At 41.6% G+C, this 20,529-nt stretch overlaps 2 protein-coding genes across 6 annotated transcripts in view; both read left to right on the top strand.

Annotated features, from left to right (window-relative positions):
• Positions 1–10,699, top strand: part of Chfr (checkpoint with forkhead and ring finger domains) — a 37,017-nt gene extending 26,318 nt beyond the window's left edge. For both annotated transcript variants that reach the window (XM_057765938.1, XM_057765937.1), the window contains exons 16-18: positions 1,432–1,539; positions 2,470–2,542; positions 9,450–10,699. In XM_057765938.1, coding sequence (XP_057621921.1) covers positions 1,432–1,539; positions 2,470–2,542; positions 9,450–9,492 — 224 coding nt within the window. In that variant the 3' untranslated portion in view covers positions 9,493–10,699. The remainder of the gene's footprint in view (positions 1–1,431; positions 1,540–2,469; positions 2,543–9,449) is intronic.
• Positions 10,700–18,304: 7,605 nt separating this feature from the next.
• Golga3 (golgin A3) overlaps positions 18,305–20,529 on the top strand; it is a 51,546-nt gene continuing 49,321 nt past the window's right edge. For 2 of the 4 annotated variants that reach the window (XM_057766000.1, XM_057765997.1), the window contains exon 1: positions 18,305–18,588. The gene's annotated coding sequence lies outside the window, so the exon portion shown is untranslated. Of the gene's footprint in view, positions 18,589–18,643; positions 18,889–20,529 lie in introns of those variants that run through there. The other 2 variants (XM_057765998.1, XM_057765999.1) reach the window with 2 other exon arrangements.

Here is a 20,529-nt window from a genome sequence, read left to right as displayed (position 1 = left end):
TATGCCTTTGAATGACTGTTAATAACATTGAAGGTCTTTTTGCATCCATACTTGCTTATCTATGATCCCAGACTTTACATACACTCTTTGGGGAGGTCTCTGGCAGCACCGACATGCTATCTTTGTTGAAGTTTACAGTGTTGCTCTTTGTGTTATAAATATGTTCTTACTATAGCATTGCTACCTCATGGTTTGTGTTTCTTTATTTCCATTTCAAATTTTAAATTGTAGGTAGTCAAAATTAAATCATTTTCTGTGTAATTTTTATTTTCAACACATGTAGGTTTAGCATTCCAAATTTGAAAATGCTTCCAACATTTGTAGCTATAGAGTGCTGAAGACATGACCACAAGAAGAAAACCTATACCAAGCCTGCTGTGATGGGTCATGTGTGAGATGTGTAGGAGATGTGAATAGTTCTATCTTTAGAATTGGCCCCCAGTTCTCATTACACATACATAAATCACCAGGCATTGTGACACACACCTTTAATTCCAGTACTGGGGAAACAAAGGAGGCGGATCTATCTGAGTTCAATGTCAGCCTGGTCTACAAATTGAGGTACAGGTAAGCAAGGACTCAGTGAGATCCTATCTTTAAAAACAGGTAGGGAGGCCTGAGAGATGGCCCAGCAGTTAAGAGCACTGGCTGCTCTTACAGAGGATCCAGGTTTGGTTCCCTGAACTCACATAATGGTTTATAACTATTCCATAATTCCAATTCTATGGAATCCAATGCCTTCTGACCTCTGCTGGTACCAGGTATACACATGGTATACATACATACATGCAAGCAAAACACTTAAAACACACATTTTTTTTAATCCTGTGGGACATATACACAAATGTTGCAAAATTTGGAAAAACAATCTATAATTCAGAATACCTCTGATCCCATGTATTTCAGATAAGGAATAATTAACCACACAAGTGTAACACAAGAGAAAATGTTTCCAGTCTTACTACTTTTGGGGGGATTTTTTAAAATATTCAATTTTTTTTAATCCACATGAGATTATCTTACTACTAAAAACTAAACTAATGGGACTGGAGAAATGGGCTAGTGGTGATAAGCATTTGTTGTTCTTGGAGAGGACCAGGTTCCCAGCACCCACAGGTGACTTGCAACCATCTGTAACTCCAGTTCTAGAGGATCCAGTGCCCTTTTCTGGTCTTCTCAAGTATTGCACACATCATGATACACAGACATTCATGTAAGCAAACATTCATAAAATAAAAATAAACCTTTTTTAAAAAAACAGCTGAATTAGTATTTAGATTGGTTTTAGAATTGTTTTCCAGATGTCTAGTCCATTGTCTCTACCTCATTATGGTATTAAGTTTCCTACTAGTTTGAAGTGTGCCTGTTTTTCTGTTATAAAATGACATTGCCTGATAAATGGCTGTGTCCACATGTGGCTACTTTCCCCAGATTACAGAATCACTGGAAATACTGTGTTGTGTTACTGCTGTGGTCTGCGCAGCTTCCGAGAGCTGACCTACCAGTATCGGCAGAGCATTCCTGCTTCTGAGTTGCCGGGTAAGGAGCCTGTTCTGTCTGTATTGACTTCCCAACTCAATTCGAATAGGTATTTAGCATGGCTTTACACTCCATACCTTGCAGAAATTGTAGCATGTAGACAGAAAACAGGCACACAGGATGGCTGAGGTTGCATTTGCTTTTCAGACTGGGTCAAGACCCATGGGTTTCTAGAGGAAAGCAACATAAAGACACCACTAGACAACTTCATTTTCTTGACTTAGTTTTTAGATAAATTTTTTTTTTTTTTTTGTCCAAAAGTCTTGGCCTGGTCTATGAAAACTGATCATAAAGAGAGATAAGATGTAAGCTTAGTAAAGACCTTGTTGTGCTAGCATAAAGACCTGAGGTCAGTCCCCACAGGAAAAAAAAAACACAAAATGAAACTGGTATGTGGGTCTTGCACCGAGGTGGGGTTTCTGGAACCACATGGAAACTTAAATCATTTGTAACTCCAGTTCCAGATGACCTGGTGTCCTCTTCTGGCCTCTGTGGGCACCAAGCACACACACAGTGCACTTAGGTGCATATAGGCAAACTACTGTTATACATAAAATGTTTTTTAAAATCAGAAGAAGGAAAAAGCCAGATGTAGCAGCTCATGCTTATAATTCCAGAACTAGGGAGGCACAGACAGGCAGGTCCTTGGTTTGGCCAGGTAGCTTAGTCTAATTGACAGGCTTAATGCCATTGAAAGACCTTGTCTCAAACAAACAAGGTAGATGATAACACCTGACACATTGACTTCTGGCTTCTACACATATGTTTGTAACCATATACATGCACCTATATGATCATACATAGGAACACATACAGAGTGACAAAGATGCTTTTTGCTCAGAAGGAGTTTTCTTGTATCTCCAGTTAAATTCATTTAGCTACATGAAAAGTGTGTGATACATCTAATGTAGACATGTACTTTCTTTCCAGTGACTGTAACATCCCGTCCTGATTGCTACTGGGGCCGGAACTGTCGTACTCAAGTGAAGGCTCACCATGCAATGTGAGTGAAGCTGAGGGACATTTGTCAACTGCAGACCCTCCAGGCTTATGGTTTAGAAAGGCAACAGTAATAGTGAATTGTATGCTAAAAAATGTACTAATTTGGGGACTTACATTACCCTTGGTAGTAGAGTACAAAGTTCCAGGTTCAGTTCCCAGCATCCCATTCTACCCCCCAAATTCACATATGTGTGCTAATTTAATTCCTGTACTTCTTTAAAATTATACATTGTGTAAAACAGCATTTCCATATAGAAATTCTCCTCTTATGTTACTGCGTTTCTTGAACTGCTTCTACGCAAATATCTGCCCCCATCTTTCATCTGTGTCTTCATGGTTGGAGTCACATTGTGCTTTATCTGACAGTAGCTCTCTCTTGGTCAGTATCTGTGGTCTGAGCACATGTCTGCAAAGTTACTGGCCCAATTGGTGATAGAGTAACACCTGGGTTTTTCTTCATATTATATGTGTGGCGGGTTTGGAGGTGAGTTGTGTTACAACTTAACCACCCCCACTGTGGGTCTTTAACATAGTCTTCAAATTCTATTCATAGCAACATCTGCATTGCCTTAGAAGTCAGTACTCAGCACTAATCTTTCGGCTACTGTTTTTAAGCAATTAGTGTTATGGTCTTCTGCTGGTCAATTCACTGGCCAGTATTTAATCTCTACACACAGATTTTTGATTCAGATTAAGGCAATGGAACAAGTGCCCATAGTATGAGAGAGAGACGACAATAGAGATGACTTCTTAATGGGTACTTTTGTAGTATAAAACCTTGTATCGTGCTTGGGCGTGAGCAGCAGACGCCATCTATTTCAAGAAAGAAAACTTTAGGTTGTAGAGTTGACTCAGAATTTAAAAGTGTATGCTACTCTTGAAGAGGGATCTGAGTTCAGTTCCCAGCACTCACATTGGTCAGTTAGTAACCACCTCTTACTCTAGCTGCAGGGGATCAGATATTGGTGGCCTCCTCAAAAACCCACATACAGGTGTGCATACCTCCACCTAGACACATATACAGAACTGTTGAGAGTTCTCTGTGTAGTTCTGTACTCCATGTTTTATTGGATTATTTGTTCTTTTGGTGACCAATTTCTTGAGTTTTTGTATATTTGGGAGATCAGACCTCTGTCTGATGTGGGGTTAGTGAAGATATTTTCCCATTCTGTAGGTTGTCGTTTTGTCTTGTTGATTGTGTTCTTTGCTTTACAGAAGCTTTTCAGTTTCAGGAGGTCGCATTTATTAATTGTTTCTCTCACTGTCTGTGCTGCTGGGGTTATATTTATGAAGTGATCTCCTGTGCCCATGCATTCAAATGTACTTCCCACTTTCTCTTCTATAAGGTTCAATGTGGCTGGCTTTATGTTTAGGTCTTTGATCCATTTGGACTTGAGTTTTGTGCATGGTGATAGATTTGAATCTATTTTCATTCTTCTACATGTTGATATCCAGTTATGCCAGCACCATTTGTTAAATATACTTTCATTTTTCCATTTGATATTTTTTGCTTCTTTGTCAAAAATCAGGTGTTTGAAGGTGTGTGGATTAATATCCGGGTCTTCTATTCAGTTCCATTGGTCCTCCTGTCTGTTTTTATGCCAATACCAGACTGTTTTCAGTACTTTTGTTCTGTAGTAGTTTAAAATCAGGTGTTGTGATGCAGAAGTTCTTTTATTGTACAGGATTGTTTTGGCTATCCTGGGTTTTTTGCTTTTCCAAATGAAGTTAAGTACTGTTCTTTCGAGGTCTTTGAAAAATTTTGCTGGGATATTGATGGGCATTGCCTTGAATCTGTAGATTGCTTTTGGTAAGATTGCCATTTTTATTATGTTAATTCTACCTACCCAAGAGCATGGGAGATCTTTCCACTTTCTGGTGTCTTCTTCAATTTCTTTCTTCAAACATTTAAAGTTCTTGTCATACAAGTCTTCCACTTTGGTTCAAGTTACTCCGAGATATTTTATGCTGTTTGTGGCTATTGTGAAGGGTGATTTTTCTCGATTTCTTTCACAGCCCTTTTATCATCTGTGTACAGGAGGGCTACTGATCTTTTTGAGTTAATCTTGTATCCTGCTACATTACTGGAAGTGTTTATGAGTTGTAGAAGTTCCTTGGTAGAATTTTTGGGGTTGCTTCTGTAAAGTATCATATCATCAGCAAACAGTGAGAGTTTGACTTCTTCTTTTCCAATTTGTATCCCCTTGATCTCCTTTTGGTGTCTTATTCCTCTGGCTAGGATTTCAAGAATTATATTGATATGCAGAGAGTGGACAACCTTGTCTTGTTCCTGATTTCAGTGGGATCGCTGGAAGTTTCTCTCCATTTAGTTTGATGCTTGCTGTTGATTTGCTGTACTTTGCCTTTATTTTGTTTAGGTATGTTCCTTGTATCCCTGCTCTCTCCGAGACCTTTATCATGAAGAAATGTTATGTTTTGTCGAAAACTTTTTCGGCATCTAATGAGATGATCATGTGGTTTTATTTCTCAGTTTGTTTATATGGTGGATTACATTGATAGATTTCGTATGTTGAACCATCCCTGCATCTCTGGGATGAAGCTAACATGATCATAGTGGATGATGGTTCTGATGAGTTCTTGGATTAGATTTGCCAGTATTTTATTTAGTTTTTTTTGCATCAATGTTTATAAGTGAGATTGGTCTGTTATTCTCTTTCTCAGTAATGTCTTTCTGTGGTTTGGGTATCAGGGTAATTGTAGCCTCATAAAAAGAGTTTGGCAGGGCCAGGCAGTGGTGGCGCACGCCTTTAATCCCAGCACTCGGGAGGCAGAGGCAGGCGGATCTCTGTGAGTTCGAGACCAGCCTGGTCTACAAGAGCTAGTTCCAGGACAGGCTCCAAAACCACAGAGAAACCCTGTCTCGAAAAACCAAAGGAAAAAAAAAAGAGTTTGGCAATGTTCCTTCTGTTTCTATTTTGTGGAATAATTTCAGGAGTATTGATATTAGTTCTTCTTTGAAAATCTTGTAGAGGGCTGGAGAGATGGCTCAGCGGTTAAGAGCACTGCCTGTTCTTCCAAAGGTCCTGAGTTCAATTCCCAGCAACCACATGGTGGCTCACAACCATCTGTAATGAGATCTGGTGCCCTGTTCTTGCCTGCAGGCATACATTCAGACAGAATACTATACACATAATAAATAAATCTAAAAAAAAAAAATATTTAAAAAAAAAGAAAAAGAAAATCATGTAGAATTCTGAACTGAAACCATCTGGTCCTGAGGTTTTTTTGGTTGGGAGACTTTTGATGACTGTTTCTATTTCTTCAGCAGTTATAGGTCTGTTTAATTTGCTTATCTGGTCTTGATTTAATTTTGGTAAGTGATATTTATCCAGAAAGTTGTCCATTTCCTTTACGTTTTTCAATTTTGTGGAGTACAGGTTTTTGAAACATGACCTGATGATTCTCTGTGTTTCCTCCGTGTCTGTTGTTATGTCCCCCTTTTCATTTCTGATTTTGTTAATTTGGATATTCTCTCTCTGCCTTTTGGTTAGTTTGGATAAAGGTTTGTCTGCTTTGTTGGTTTTATCAAAAAACCAACTCTTTGTCTCATTGATTCTTTGTATTGTTTTCTTTGTTTCTATTTTATTGATTTCAGCTCTCACTTTGACTATTTCCTGTCGTCTAGTTCTCTTAGGTGAGTTTGCTTCTTTTTGTTCTAAAGTTTTCAAATGTTCTGTTAATTCACTAGTGTGGGATTTTTTCCAGTGCTATGAACTTTCCTCTTAACACTGCTTTCATTGTGTCCCATAAATTTGGGTATGTTGTGTGGTTGTTTTCAATGAATTTTAGGAAGTCTTTAATTTCTTCCTTTATTTCTTCCTTGACCCATTGATACATAATTCAGATGAGCATTGTTTAAGTTCCATGTACTTGTTGGCTTCTTGTAATTAGTATTGCTGTTGAATTCTAGTTTTAAGCCATGGTGATCTGATAAGATACATGTGGTTAGCCGGGTGGCGGTGGCGCACGCCTTTAATCCCAGCACTTGGGAGGCAGAGGCAGGTGGATCTCTGTGAGTTCGAGACCAGCCTGGTCTACAAGAGCTAGTTCCAGGACAGGCTCCAAAACCACAGAGAAACCCTGTCTCGAAAAACTTAAAAAAAAAAAAAAGATACATGTGGTTATTCCAATTTTTTTGTCTTTGTTGAGGTTTGTTTTGTGACCGAATAAATAGTCAGTTTTTGAGAAGGTTCCATGAAGTGCTGAGAAGAAGGTATATTCTTTTCTGTTTGGATGAAATGTTCTATAGATGTCTGTAAGTCCATTTGAGTCATGACATCTATTAGTTCCCTTATTTCTCTGTTCATTTTTTGTCTGACTGACTTGTCCAGTGGTGAGAGTGGAGTGTTGAAGTCTCCCACTATTAGTGTGTGGTGTTTAATGTGTGATTTAAGCTCTAGAAGTATTTCTTTTACATATGAGGGTGCCTTGTATTTGGGGCATAGATATTCAGTATTGAGATTTCCTCTTGATGGATTTTTTTTTCTGTGACTAATATGAAATGTTCTTCTTTGTCTCTTTGGACTGATTTTAGTTTGTAATCTATTTTGTTAGATATTAGGGTAGCTACACCAGCTATTAGGTCCATTTGATTGGAAATTTTTTTCCCAACCCTTTACATTGAGGCTATGTCTGTCTTTGCAGTTGAAGTGTGTTTCTTGTATGCAGATGGAGAATAGATTCTGTTTTCATACCCAATCTGTTAGCTTTTGCCTTTTTATAGGTGAATTGAGTCCACTTATATTAAGGGGTATTAATGACCAGTGATTGCTATCTCCTGTTAATTTAGTTTTCATTGTTGGTGATAATAATTTATGCATTTTTCCCTTCTCTGGAATTTTTGCTACTATGAGACCATCAATTGTCTGTGTTTTTGTTGATGTAGCCAACTTCTTCAGGTTGGAGTTTTCCTTCTAGTATTTTGTGTAGGGCTGGGTTTGTGGCTAGGTATTGGTTAAATCTGGTTTTGTCATGGAATATCTTATTTTGTCCTTCTATGGTGATTGAATGTTTTGCTGGGTATAGTAGTCTGGGCTGGCATCCGTGGTCTCTTAATGTCTGCATAATGCTTAACTACGACCTGGCTTTTATTGTCTCCAATGAAAAGTCAGGTGTAATTCTGATAGGTCTGCCTTTATATGTTACTTGGCCTTTTTTCTTTGCAGCTCTTAATATTCTTTCTCTATTCTGTATCTTTAGTGTTTTGATTATTATGTGATGAGGGGGCTTTTTTTTTGATACAGTCTGTATGGTGTTCTGTAAGCTTCTTGTATCCTCATAGGCATATCTTTCTTTAGATTGGCAAAGTTTTCTTCTATGATTTTGTTAAATATATTTTCTGTGCTTTTGAGTTGAATGTCTTCTCTTTCTATACCTATTATTCTTAGGTTTGGCCTTTTCATGGTGCCCCATATTCCCTGGGTATTTTGGGCTAAGCTTTTGTTAGATTTAATGTTTTCTTTGACTGATGAGTCTGTTTCCTCTATTGTATCTTCAGCGCTTGAGATTCTGTATTCTGCTGTTTATGCTTGTGTTTGTGGTTCCTGATCGTTTTCTCATGATTTCTGTTTCTTTAATTCCCTTGGCTTATGTTTTCTTTATTGTCTCTATTTCAGTTTTCAAGTCTTGAATAGTTTCTTTCATATGTTTGATTGTTTTTTCTTGATTTTCTTTAAGGGATTTGCTGATGTCTTCCAAATTTTTGTTTGTCTTTTCCTCCTTTTCTTTGAGGGAATTTCTCATTTTCTCTTTAAGAGTTTCAAACATTCTCCTGAAGTTACTTTTTAGGTCATTTCTATCTTATATTTGGTTGTTCAAGTCTTGCTGTTGTACAGTCTTTAGGTTTTATTGTTGTCATGTTGTTCTTTGTGGTGTTGTGTGTGTTTTACCTTTTCTACTCATCTTTTCTTCTAATAGGTGTGGTTAGGACTGTGTGATTCTGTTGATTAATCTTCTAGGTGCCAGTGAATCCAAGGCTCAGATGGTTGTTTCTCATGGTACAGTTAGTGCCACGGTTCAATTTACCTCGTTTATCTCTCCATGTTTCTAGAGGTCACTCAGCACTCCTGGGCTCTGCTCCGCTTCTTTGGAATTTGCTGTCTCAGGCCTGCTTTAGCCTAGGTTGTTGACTCAGACCTGTTTCTGTAAATGTCCCTTGTCTGGATCCACTCCTGCAGAGTTCCCTGGCTTGGGATTGGTCTGTAAAGAATTCTGGCTCTGATCTACTCCCTCAGAGTTCCCAGGCTCAGGTGCACCCAGACCACAGAGATCCTGGCTCAGGCCTAGTTCCTCAGAGGTCCTAGACTCACACTCAGACCCACAGGGGTCCTGGCTTAGGTCTACTCCCTTGAAGATCCCAGATTCACATCTGGACCTGCAGTGGTCTCTGTCTCTGGCCCACTCACTCAACAGTTGCTCCCCTGTACCTGCTCCTGTGGAGTTCGCTGTCTCAGGTCTGCTCTGGCCCAGGTTGCTGGCTCAGTCCTGCCTCCACAAATGTCCCTGGTCTGGATCTGCTCCCGCTCCCCTGGAGCTTGCTTTCCCAGGCCAGCTCCGGCCTAGGTAGCTGGTTCAGTCTCGCTCCCATGGAGCTCACCACCTCAGGCTTGCTCCGGCCTAGGTCATTGGCCCAGTCCTGCTTCTGCAAATGACCCTGGTCTGGATCCACTCCCGCTGTCATGGAGTTCACTGTCCAAGGCCTACCCTGGCCCAGGTTGCTGGCTCAGTCCTGCTCTTTTGGAAATTGCTGTCTCAAATAAACACAGTATTTTTTAAAAAATATAAAAATTGAGTGAGTTCACATATATGATGCACATGTGTTTTTATGTGGTTATTACAGTATGCAGTTTCACAGTTTGAGTAGTCTTTGATGTTTTCTTTCCCTGCAGGAAATTCAACCACATCTGTGAACAGACAAGGTTCAAGAACTGAGCATTGGAAGATACACATAAAGCAGTTACAGAGCACAGGAGGCAACAAAACTATGTTTTTTTTTTAAAAAAAATATCATATACAAATACTTTAAGGGCATTTTTAAGAGTTCTCCTTTTACAGTTCCAGCACTGGGGTTTCTGGTCAGGCACTCCGGTGTATATGGCTTTTCCCTTCAGTGACATACACAACACATGCACACCATGTGCCCCAGTAATGTAAGAGGCCTACACATACACACACACACTGTGCCCCAATAACCTGAGAGGCCTACACACACACACCATATGTGCGCACATGTGCACATACACATTCAAACACCATTTTTCCTAGTAACTTGGGAAGCCTACTGGCCACACTGACTTCCTAGTCAGTACAGGAAAATCAACAGACCAAGAGAGAGCTCCCACTAGACAGCTCTCCCCTCGTGTGTGGTGAGGCGGTGACAGTGCAGGTTTATACTTTTGTATCTTTTATATCTTATACCTTGACTACAGCTAAAATTTAAAAGTTTCATGGGAAAAAGGGTCAGCTATGTCAGAAGCATTCTATGTAAGGAAAGGAAGCATAAGTTTACAGCCTCCAGGAATGTATAGGATAATCTGTCTGGAAAGCCGCATGGCCTTTTCTATATTTTTTATTTCAATAGGTTTGGTGCTTATCTTCTAATAAGAATTAAATATTAAAAGCTGTAGCACAAATATTATAATTTACAAATTGACTGAAATTGGGAATAGTCTGATATTTGAAAGAATGAGCATATGTTTCTGTATTTAAAAAAAAAAAATTAAGTGTCCAAAACTGCTCATCCTGAGGAAGACATCTTGAGTATCCAGGTCCTTGACAGGGTGGCAGGTGAAGCCTCTGCCCTTAGCCCTCCAGACCCTGAGAACAGCCCCATTCTGAAACCCTAGATGGCTCCAGACTGATAGAACCTCTGCTTTCCAAGCCCTGTGCTGGGGCACTAGGTTTGTCATGTCATCTAGAATAATACTTGAAATTTTGTTTTTAAGTTTTTTTTAAGTTTTTTTTAATCTTTTATTGAAATCACCTGTTATGTTTGTTTGCAATCTGCTAACTTTTTGCTTCTCAGGAATACAATTTTCAACTGTTGTCTTGCTCTTGATACAGACTGAGAGGCAGCACTCTGTATTTGTGGGAGGTTCTCTTTTTTGATTCTAATAAATGAGTTGTGTTTGTTTCTCTTCTTGTGTTGTGTTCATATGTGAGGTGCCAAATGTTTCATGCTAATGCAGACTGGTGCCATTAATTCACTACACTAGTTCTTCACTATTCATATTTACTTTATTGCCTGTTAGTCAGTCTTGTGGCTCCACCAGCAGATGTATAATGTCAAGAGGTAAACAAACAGGACTCAAAATCTGAGCATCTTTGAACATGGCACAGGACAGTCTCTTTATTTTACCAGTCATGGTCAGTGGGAATGTGTTGTCTGCACCTTGAGCTGTGATGCTATGCTCTGTATTCAACTCACACACACACACACACACTCACTCAGGATTCAGGATCTTTCCTGGGCTAGATAGGACCTGTACCTTTGGTCAGGTTTGCAGGACCCAATTCCAGAAGGAAGCACGAGGGGCATCAAGCTTCTTGAGAATCATTTAATGCTCAGTTCTTTAAGGAAACATGATGTCTGGGAGTTACTTCAGAGGGGATGAGGGGACACCACAGAATTTCTGATGAACACATGGAGAGATCAGTGCCTACATGTCAGGCTCTAGCACAAGGGTACTTTAGGCCATGGTCATGATTTCTGACTGTGATTTGAGTGAGGTGCTCATGGAGGCAGGTTTGTGGGACTCAGGCAGTGTCTTTATGATCATCTGAACTTCCTTTCTCTAGACTCCCCATAGCTCCTGTATTAGTTACTTTTCTTGTTGCTGTGTAAAATAAGGAAGGGCTTATTTTGGCTGTCAGTTTGAAGGTATAGTCCATTGTAATGTGAAAGGCATGTTGGTGGGAGTGTGAAGCAGCTTGTCATATTGAATCTGCAGTCAAGGAAGCAGAGAAATGATTGTTAATTCTCAGCTTTCTCTTTGCATTTTGTTTTTGAGAACCCAGCCCATGGGATGGTGCAGCCTACACTCAGCATTGGTCTCCTGTCCTGAGTTAAACCTTTCTGTAAACAACCTAATAGATACATCCAGAGTTGTGTCTCCTAGATGACCTCAGATCCAATCAAGTTCATAATGAAGTTGAACCATTCCACTCCCCCAAAACCCTGCTGTTATCTTGCAACCTTTCACCCCCATAGGGTATGCAGGCTTCCTTACAGGATTTCCACGGACTGTCTTCTCTGTATCTCTTGAATATACCCAGAGCAGGGGCCTGCAGATGTCCACTAAGTGTCTGCTTCCTGGTGCAGCAAGTGGCAGTCTTTGTAACCCTGTTTGAAGTTGTGGTCAGCTTGACCTACTTCCCTGCCTTGCCAAATGCTGTACCTTTTCCTTTGCTATCAGAAGGAACCCTTCCTGCCCTAAAGCGTTCCAAGTTCAAACCAGAAGAGGGTCTTAGGAGTGCTAAAGGATGACCCCAGGGAAACTTCATTAGACCAGGATCCCAATTACAACAGAGAAAATTGTTTTAAAACAATGAGCCCCCCCCCAGTCCCAATTACAAAGGGCTGATTGTATCCTCAGATTTAATCTTGATTACTATAGGGTGGGAGTGGAGTGAGGGATGGTCAGACCAGGATTCCAGCAGGCTTCCCACCCCTGAACTGGCTTTTGCTTCAAAGACAACTAAACCAGAGATGCAGTCCAATGTGGGTTTCTGCCAGTTGAGGAGACCCTGATGACAGCCTACCCTGCGTTTGTCTGGCAACCTAGGAGAGAGCGGTGAGAAAGGGTTGCCTCACATTGCTATAGTAAGGTTCGGCCCACAGACTCAGTGTAAGCATTGCAGCTCAAATGGAAAGGGATTCTGACAGTCAGGAGCCAAGGAACATTCAGTGCTACAGTTCGAGTGAAAGAATATTCTGGCAGTTGGGAACCAGGGAATACTGAGTGTTACAGTTCGGTTGGAAGAATATTCTGGCAGTTGGGAACCAGGGAATACTGAGTGTTACAGCTCAGATGGAAGCGTATTCTTGCATTGGGGAGCCAGGGAATGTGTGTTACAGCTTGGGTGGAAGAATGTTCTGGTAGTTGGGGAGCCTGGGGATAGCACAGGTAAGTGTAGCAGCATACAGCCCTGCTCTAAGGAAAGGTTTCCCCAATGTAACAGCTCTGCTTCATCAAGAGAGGGCTCCCCCAGGGAAGTTTTTTGTAACAACTCTGCTAGGGGAAGGTTTCCCCAGCTAAAGTGTTACAGCCCCCCACACACACACTCCTCTGTCTTCACCCAAACCTCATTCAAGAGATTTATTGGAAGGGAAGAATCCAGGAGAGTGGCTGCCTCTGCAGGGTGGAAGAAGAGCAGCAGACTGAACAGGTGCAGGGCTTATGCAGGGCTTCTCAGGGGAGGAGTTCACTCAAAGTTGAAGACTTTCTTTCACTGGAGTAGAGATGGAGTGGGGCTGTAACACTTTCTCTGGGGAAGCTTTCCCCTAACAGTGCTGAGTTGTTACAACTTTGCTAAGGAGTGCAGGGGAGCAAGGCTTTAACACTTTAGCTGGGGAGGAGCAGAAGGGAACTTTAGCTGGGGAAACCTCCTAGCAGAGTGGGGTAACAACGTCCCTGAGGAAGCCCTCTCCTGCTGGAACAGAGCTGTTAACACTGGGAAAGTCTTTTCCTAGAGCAGGGCTGTGAACTGCTATACTTACTGTGACCTGTGCTATTCCCTGGCTCCTGACTGCCAGAATACTCCTCTACCTGAGCTATAACATTCAGTATTCCCTAGCCCCTGACTGTCAGAATACTATTCCATCCGAGCTGTAGCACCTAGTGTTTCTTGACTCCTGACCGCCAGAATTCCTTACCATTCAAGCTGCAATGCTTACACTGGTGACTGACTCTCTTCCTTTCCTCTTCCCAGAATTCTCCTAGTCTGGTTGCCCCACCTATACTTCCTGTCTGGCTACTGGCCAATCGTTTTATTAAACCAGTATGAGTGATAAATCTTTACACCATACAAGAGCATTATCCCACAGCATTTCCCCTTTTTTCTTTTCAAAACAAAAACCCTGAATCTAATCTCCTTTGTTTGGCTTTTTTATTGACCATTATCAATAACAACTTATAGCCAACACACCAAGCAAAGACAAACATCCATAATCCATTTTCAGGGAATGTGGGTGTAGTTTTCTAGGCTACTTCCTGCTGATTGGGGGCCCTGGGAATCTTATGGGGACCCAAAGAAAATGTAGGTTTATGGTCAAGTCCTGACTGGAGTATTCTGTGAGGTTGGGTCATTTCAACTAGCAGTCTGGAGGTTGTTCTAGATGTAGAACTCAGAGGAATCTGTAACAGGGGTGCTCTTAACATTGGATCACCTGGGCCATCTGCTCCTATTGGAGATTTTTCAGGATGTTTTCCTTGATCAAACCTTATTTTTCTTTTTTTTTTCTTTTTTGGTTTTTTCAAGACAGGGTTTCTTTGTGGTTTTGGAGCCTGTCCTGGAACTAGCTCTTGTAGACCAGGCTGGTCTCGAACTCACAGAGATCCGCCTGCCTCTGCCTCCCGAGTGCTGGGATTAAAGGTGTGCACCACCACCGCCCAGCAAACCTTATTTTTCTTAATCCAGAATGAACCCACAGCCTCTCATTTCCTGTAGAAACGAAAGCAAAACTTCTTCTCCAAAGTAACATATCTTTTGATAAGACATTTAAGGCATTTCAAAATATATAGGTTGGATTAATCCAGCAGCATTTATAATTAAATGTCTTTTAGCAGCTGTTGCTCTTTCCTCAGCAGTCAAACAATGTAAAGACAACACAGTAACATACAGTATCCAGAGTCTCTGTATATTTTTCCATCTTTACCTCACTTTTGTGTTGTTGTTGTTGTTGTTGTTGTTTTTGAGACAGGTGTATCTTGGACTGTCCTAGAACTCACTCTGTAGACCAGGCTGACCTCAAAATCCCAGAAATCCTCCTGCCTCTGCCTCCCAAGTGCTGGGATTAAAGGTGTGAGCAACCACATCTGACTACTCTATTTCTTTTTTAAAGGACTTTCTATATACTTTTTCTTTGCTCTATCCTTTTTCTTTTCTCTCCCAAGCCTACGTATATTTTTAAACACACTGTAAACCATTTAGAACTTTTTTTCTTCTGAATTTGTTTATGCTGTATAGCTCTATCTTTTTCTAAGCACATAGGTCTTTAATATGCTAAACACCATAGCTAGGATTAAAATTGCAGCTTTGGCAGCTGGCTCTGCCCCATTCCTTAGATTTCTGAGAGTCTAGCTTCATGGAGGAGGTACTGGCAGGAGCCATGTTTATTGCCACAGTTCTGTGGAGTTTCAAGGTCCATGTTGTTGCAAATATGGCGCGAGTGGGACCCTCATTGGTCCCATGGCAGGTGAGGATCATGGGCAGGAGACAAATACACCATGCAGTGTATATTTGAGTGTAGAGTTTATTGAGATGAGGGTAAAAAAGATGGAAGGGAGAGAGAATGTGTGAAAAGAGAAGAAGCAGGAAAAATCTTGTCTGCCCCTTCAGAAGAGCAGTGGGAAAGAGAGATTGGGAGTGGGTGGAACATGTCTCTTAAGGGATCTGTGCACCTGCCTGGGTACATTCTGCCAGATGACAGAGCAGACTAGCATAATGCCTGAATCCTAACACATACCACCATCAAGAAACCTGCCTCTGGCTGCTTGCTCATAAACACCATTTAAGTGTTTGGTGGTAGAGCCTCTTAAAAGAACTATAAGTTTTGCTACTAATGTTGAGCCAGAAAACCTCTCTTAAAGGAGCTGTGTCTCTGCTTGGCACCAGCAAACCAAGCCTACCGGAGTAAAGACGGTTACCAACAAGCTGTGTTTGACTCTGTTCTTGTCTGCCTAGAATACTTTTTTCTTAAAGCTTTCTCAGGCTTTTTGTGGAAATTCTTGCCAAACGTGTGGGCGGCATTTGTAGATAGAAGTTTCTGTCCTGCCCAGTCCTGCAGCTATTCAGTCCCAAAGAAACACACAGAGGCCTATATTAATTATAAACTATTTGATCTGTTAGCTCAGGCTTATTATTAACTAACTCTTACAACTTAAATTAACCCATGATTCTTGTCTATACTTAGCCACATGGCTTTTCTCGGTAAGGCATTCTCATCTTGCTTCCTCTGTGTCTGGCTGGTGATTGACTCTTTGCCTTTCCTTTTTTTCCAGGATTCTCTTAGTCTGGTTGCCCTGCCTATACTTCCTGTCTGGCTTCTGGCCAGTCAGTGTTTTATTAAACCAATATGAGTGACAAATCTTTACAGTGTACAAGAACATTTCCCACAGCAGCCCACAAAGTGGGAGAAGCCAGACTCACCAGACATAGTTAGCTACATGTATGAAGCTCAGGTTATTTATAGCAGAGCTACCTCCTGAAAGCTAATACCATTAAACACAGACACAAGTTTAAATGTCATATAGCATAGAACTACATAAGTTATATTAAAACCAAAGGGAATAAACACTTGGACTTAAATGCTTCCTACTCTAGTGCATTCCATGCTCTCTCAGTTCCCTTGGGTATGTACATCCTTATGTCTGTGAGTGGATGGTACAGTACTTATCTTTCTAATATCTCAGAATTTCTTTGGCAGAAAACTCCAGAGTAGATGCTGCTGTATCTATCACCCACATATGCCATGAAGGCTTACCTTCATGGTCTTTATCATTTCAGAAAATACGAAACGTGACTTGGGTCAAACCCAGGCATCATCCTTCATCTCCCTTTCTGACAGAGCAACTACATTCCATGTGACAAGATTGATCATTGTTCCCATAGCCAGAGTTTGTGCCTGGGCAAGTGCTTACCTCTGATTACTGTAACCTTTGCCATCTCTGAAACTTCTGCTTCCCACTGCTGCATACCCTATGCAAACATCCTATAGCCTCATAGACCTTCCTTCCCCATGCTGCTCCTATTTCACACTCTCCTAGATCTTCATATGCTTTCTACCCACTCCGGCAAGTGTAGTTCTGAGCGAGCTTCCTCACAGGAACCCGGGAACACATTGGAATTCTGAAGCAACTTTTCCCAGGTATGTTTTATTTAGGTACTAGCTCAGATTGACAAGAGAGGTCCTTAAATATTATATTTAAGCCAGACAGTGGTGGTGGCACCACTTAATCCCAGCATTCAGAAGGCAGAGGCAGGCAGATCTCTGTGAGTTCAAGGCCAGCCTGATCTACAAGAGCTAGTTCTAAGACAGGATCCAAAGCTACACAGAAACCCTGTCTTAAAACCTCAATATATATATATATATATATATATATATATATTTAAAAACTTTGTGTGTGTGTGTATGATATGTATACATGTGTGAGTGTGCCATGGTGCATATGTGGAGATTAGAGACCAACTTGTAGAGTTGATTCTCTCTGTCCTCCTTTATATGGGTTTTAGGTTGCTAGTCTTGTGCTACAGGTACCTTTACCTGCTGAGCCATCTACTAACCCAGAGAGGTCCTTTCTAAGCAATTCATACAACTGCAAAATACCTGTCCACCTACCCATCTCTGACATCATCTCCTGTCCTGTATGTATGTTGACTGTTTCCCACCTCGGAGTAAGTTTCTTGGTAGCAGGGACTTTAGATCATCTGGCAATGTCCTTGGCACACAGCAGTCCTCAGAATAAACAGTTTGCCTTTGTAAGTGGCAGCTCCTCCCACTCTAATTCCTGCTCATACCAGGTATTGGTTTCTGAAGTTTTGCCCTCCCTTCCATGGACATATAAATCTAGAACGCTGTTAAGTCCTTTTGTCCACCTCAAGACCCTTTGCATGCAGAACAGGGTGGTGCTCAGTGTACTCAAATTTGCTCATCAACTGATAAGTACAGAAACAAAAAAATATCCAGAAAATAGAATTATTCAGCAATGAAAATGAAGCACTTAATCATGTACAACATGGATAAATTCTGAAAAGAGCTCAAAGCGACATGGTATATGAATCCTATTTATATGCAGTGTACAAGCAAGAACACTCAGAAACAACATAGTAGTGAGCAGGGGTTGAAAGTCGGGCATGAAAGCCACTTCCATGAAAGTGCTCTAAAATTGGATTATAGAAATGGGTGTACAGCTGCAAATTTACTTAAACAATGATCAAATTGTACACGGGCAAACTTTACAGCATGTCAATTTTACTTTAATAAAGCTATGGATTTTTATTTGGGGTTGGGAATGTACCTTGAAGGTGGGGAAATTGCTTGAAACGTTCAAGGTTCATGACAGACTCCAGCACGAAAAAAAAAAGGTTATATTCAGTATTTTTTCCACATGGCTGTGCCATTAGTTTAATATATAGTATAATAGATCTGTATTGTTGCTTCCCTTCTCTCTCCCTTCCTATCTCTTGACATGCTAGAGATGAATACAAGAGTTTCACTATTGAACTGCATTCCAGACGTTTTTAAGGTAAAATGAACTCTATAGTCCAGGCAGGCCTTGAGCTTGTGATACTCTGCCTCAGACTTCCTTATGCTAGGATTGCAGAGGTGTTGACAAAGCTGGCAAAACACACAGGCATCCAAGCACTCGGAATCGCCTGTACCACCTCGGAGGCGGTTTCGAGCGGGAAAGCCACGCCCTAGGGCGCGTGATCACGTGGGCCATCCTATCCACCAATCAGAAGACTGTGAGGGGCGGGAGCTTGGCGAGTCCGGGTTGCGCCACTGCCGCCGGAAGCTCAACTTTGTGTCTGTGTGTCTGAGTTGGTCCTGTAGGCTGCAAGTTGTTTCTCTGAGGGGAAGGCCCACAAAAATTTAAAGTCACGTTCTGAAGTCTGCCCCAGTTCTGTCCGGATCAAGAGCCATACCGACCACAGTTAAAAGGTGGCTACTGGCCGCAGACCTCTCTTCCGGAACGAAAGCCACGCGGACAGGTTGTTTCCGGGGGGTTGCCTGAGACTGGTGCCCTGTTGCGCCCCGCCCCTCACACGGCCACGTCCTACCGGAGCTGCCGGGCTGGGTCACTGATGGTGAGGGTTGTGGGTCTAGTACTGAGGAGGGTCGGGGCCTTGGGGTAGTGGACGGTGGGACTGGCCGAGCAACGCCGCGTCCAGAGAGGCATGCGCCGGCAAGGCAAATGCAGTGTTCGGGGAGGGTCACGCAGACTTGGGGTCAGCGGCGGCCAGCTCTTGTCAGCTTTTCCTTCTACTCTGTCAGACTGGAAGCCTGCCTCGCATCTAGTGTCAGTACGGGCTTGGTAAACGCAGGTACTCCCTCTGCACCTGATGGAATGCGGTCGGCCCTGAGAGCGTTGTGCTATTGCTGCTTGGGTCAGTTTTTTTTTTTTAAGTCTGTTCCTTTTGCAGTTGATGACGAAGGTGACATGGTGGCAAGTCGTTCAATCAGTGGGGGACTTATTTTGGTTCTGGTGCTCAGAGGTGTTTCACGGTGCTGCTGAACAGTTGAACCAGTAACTAGAGAGAGCATAGTGAATAATTTCCCAGCTTTCCACAGCACTTTCTGAATGTCTATGGAAAGACAGGCCCTGTTTGCAACAGATCCCCAGAATACAGTAGTTTTGTGGTCTCTATTCTCGCTACGTTATGTTGAAGGTATACTGACAACTCAGAACAGTTGTTGAAAGGAAACTGAAAAGATTAGCTTTGTCAGGCATGCGGAAGAGGTGACTTTGGACCCAAGGCAGGCCTCCATGACAAGAAGCTTTTGTGCAAAATTGAGTGACCAAGAAGTGCAACCATCCAACTGGGCATGGTGGTGCACACCTTTAATTCCAACACTCAGGAAGCAGAGGCAGGCGAATTTCTGTAGTTTGAGGCAAGCCTGGTCTTCAAAATGAATTCCAGGACAGGCAGGGCTCTGTTCGCAGAGAAACCCTGTCAAAAACAAACAAATAAAAAAATCTAGTGACCTTATGGAGCGTCAGTTGTACTTCTGGGTACGTAATATAGCCAAGTAATGAACAAAGGCACAGCATGTGAGGGGTATAGACATGAGCAGAAACAAAAGTGATCTCTAATTTAGGCTAAGAAGCTTGTATTTTATTAACAGTGGGACACTGTAAACCATGTATAGATGCATCATGGCCTTTGCTTTTATAATCCTTTAGTAGCTCTCAGCCAGTGTACCTTGAATAGAAAGAAAAGGAAAAAAAATGGGTGTAGTTGCATATGTCTGAAATACCAGTTCTTGTGAAGCCAAGACAGGAAGACTTCCACCAGCTTGAGGCCCGCCCTACATAGTAAAATTCTGTTTCAAAATCTAAAAGCATATTGTCAAGATGGCTCAGTGGTTAGGGATTCTGGAGTCTAATAACATGAGTTCTATGGAAGCCCCATGGTGGAAAGAAGAATCCACTCTCATATGTTGTCCTCTGCCCTCCACACACCTATGCCTATGGACACAAACACAAACACAATCTGGGGAAAATATCCCGTTTCCTTTCTACTCTTCAGAAAAGAAAAAAAGCAGAGGAAATACAAGTCACCTGATGTTATTAAGATTTAAAAGTAGCTGGTTTTTAGCCACTTGCTTTATTTTTTTAAAATTTTTTATGTTTATTTATTTATTATATATACAATATTCTGTCTGTGTGTCTGCCTGCAGGCCAGAAGAGGGCACCAGACCCCATTACAGATGGTTGTGAGCCACCATGTGGTTGCTGGGAATTGAACTCAGGACCTTTGGAAGAGCAGGCAATGCTCTTAACCTCTGAGCCATCTCTCCAACCCCCATCCACTTGCTTTAAATAGTGTTATTTTCTCAAGTGAGAACATAACTTCAGTCTGACTTTTACTATCCATTTTGGACAGCTGTTGAAAAAAAGAAATAATTGCACCTGTTTATTCAAGGCATGAACAGATCCTTATCTTACTATACTCCATCCTAGTAAAAATTTTGTATTCATTTTCTTAGAGTTTTTGTTAATGAGAAAATAAGCTTAGAGTAGCTCA

This window comes from Chionomys nivalis, chromosome 3 (genome assembly GCF_950005125.1).
Source record: "Chionomys nivalis chromosome 3, mChiNiv1.1, whole genome shotgun sequence".
Lineage (NCBI taxonomy): Eukaryota > Metazoa > Chordata > Mammalia > Rodentia > Cricetidae > Chionomys > Chionomys nivalis.
This window is presented reverse-complemented; position numbering and strand designations above follow the sequence as displayed.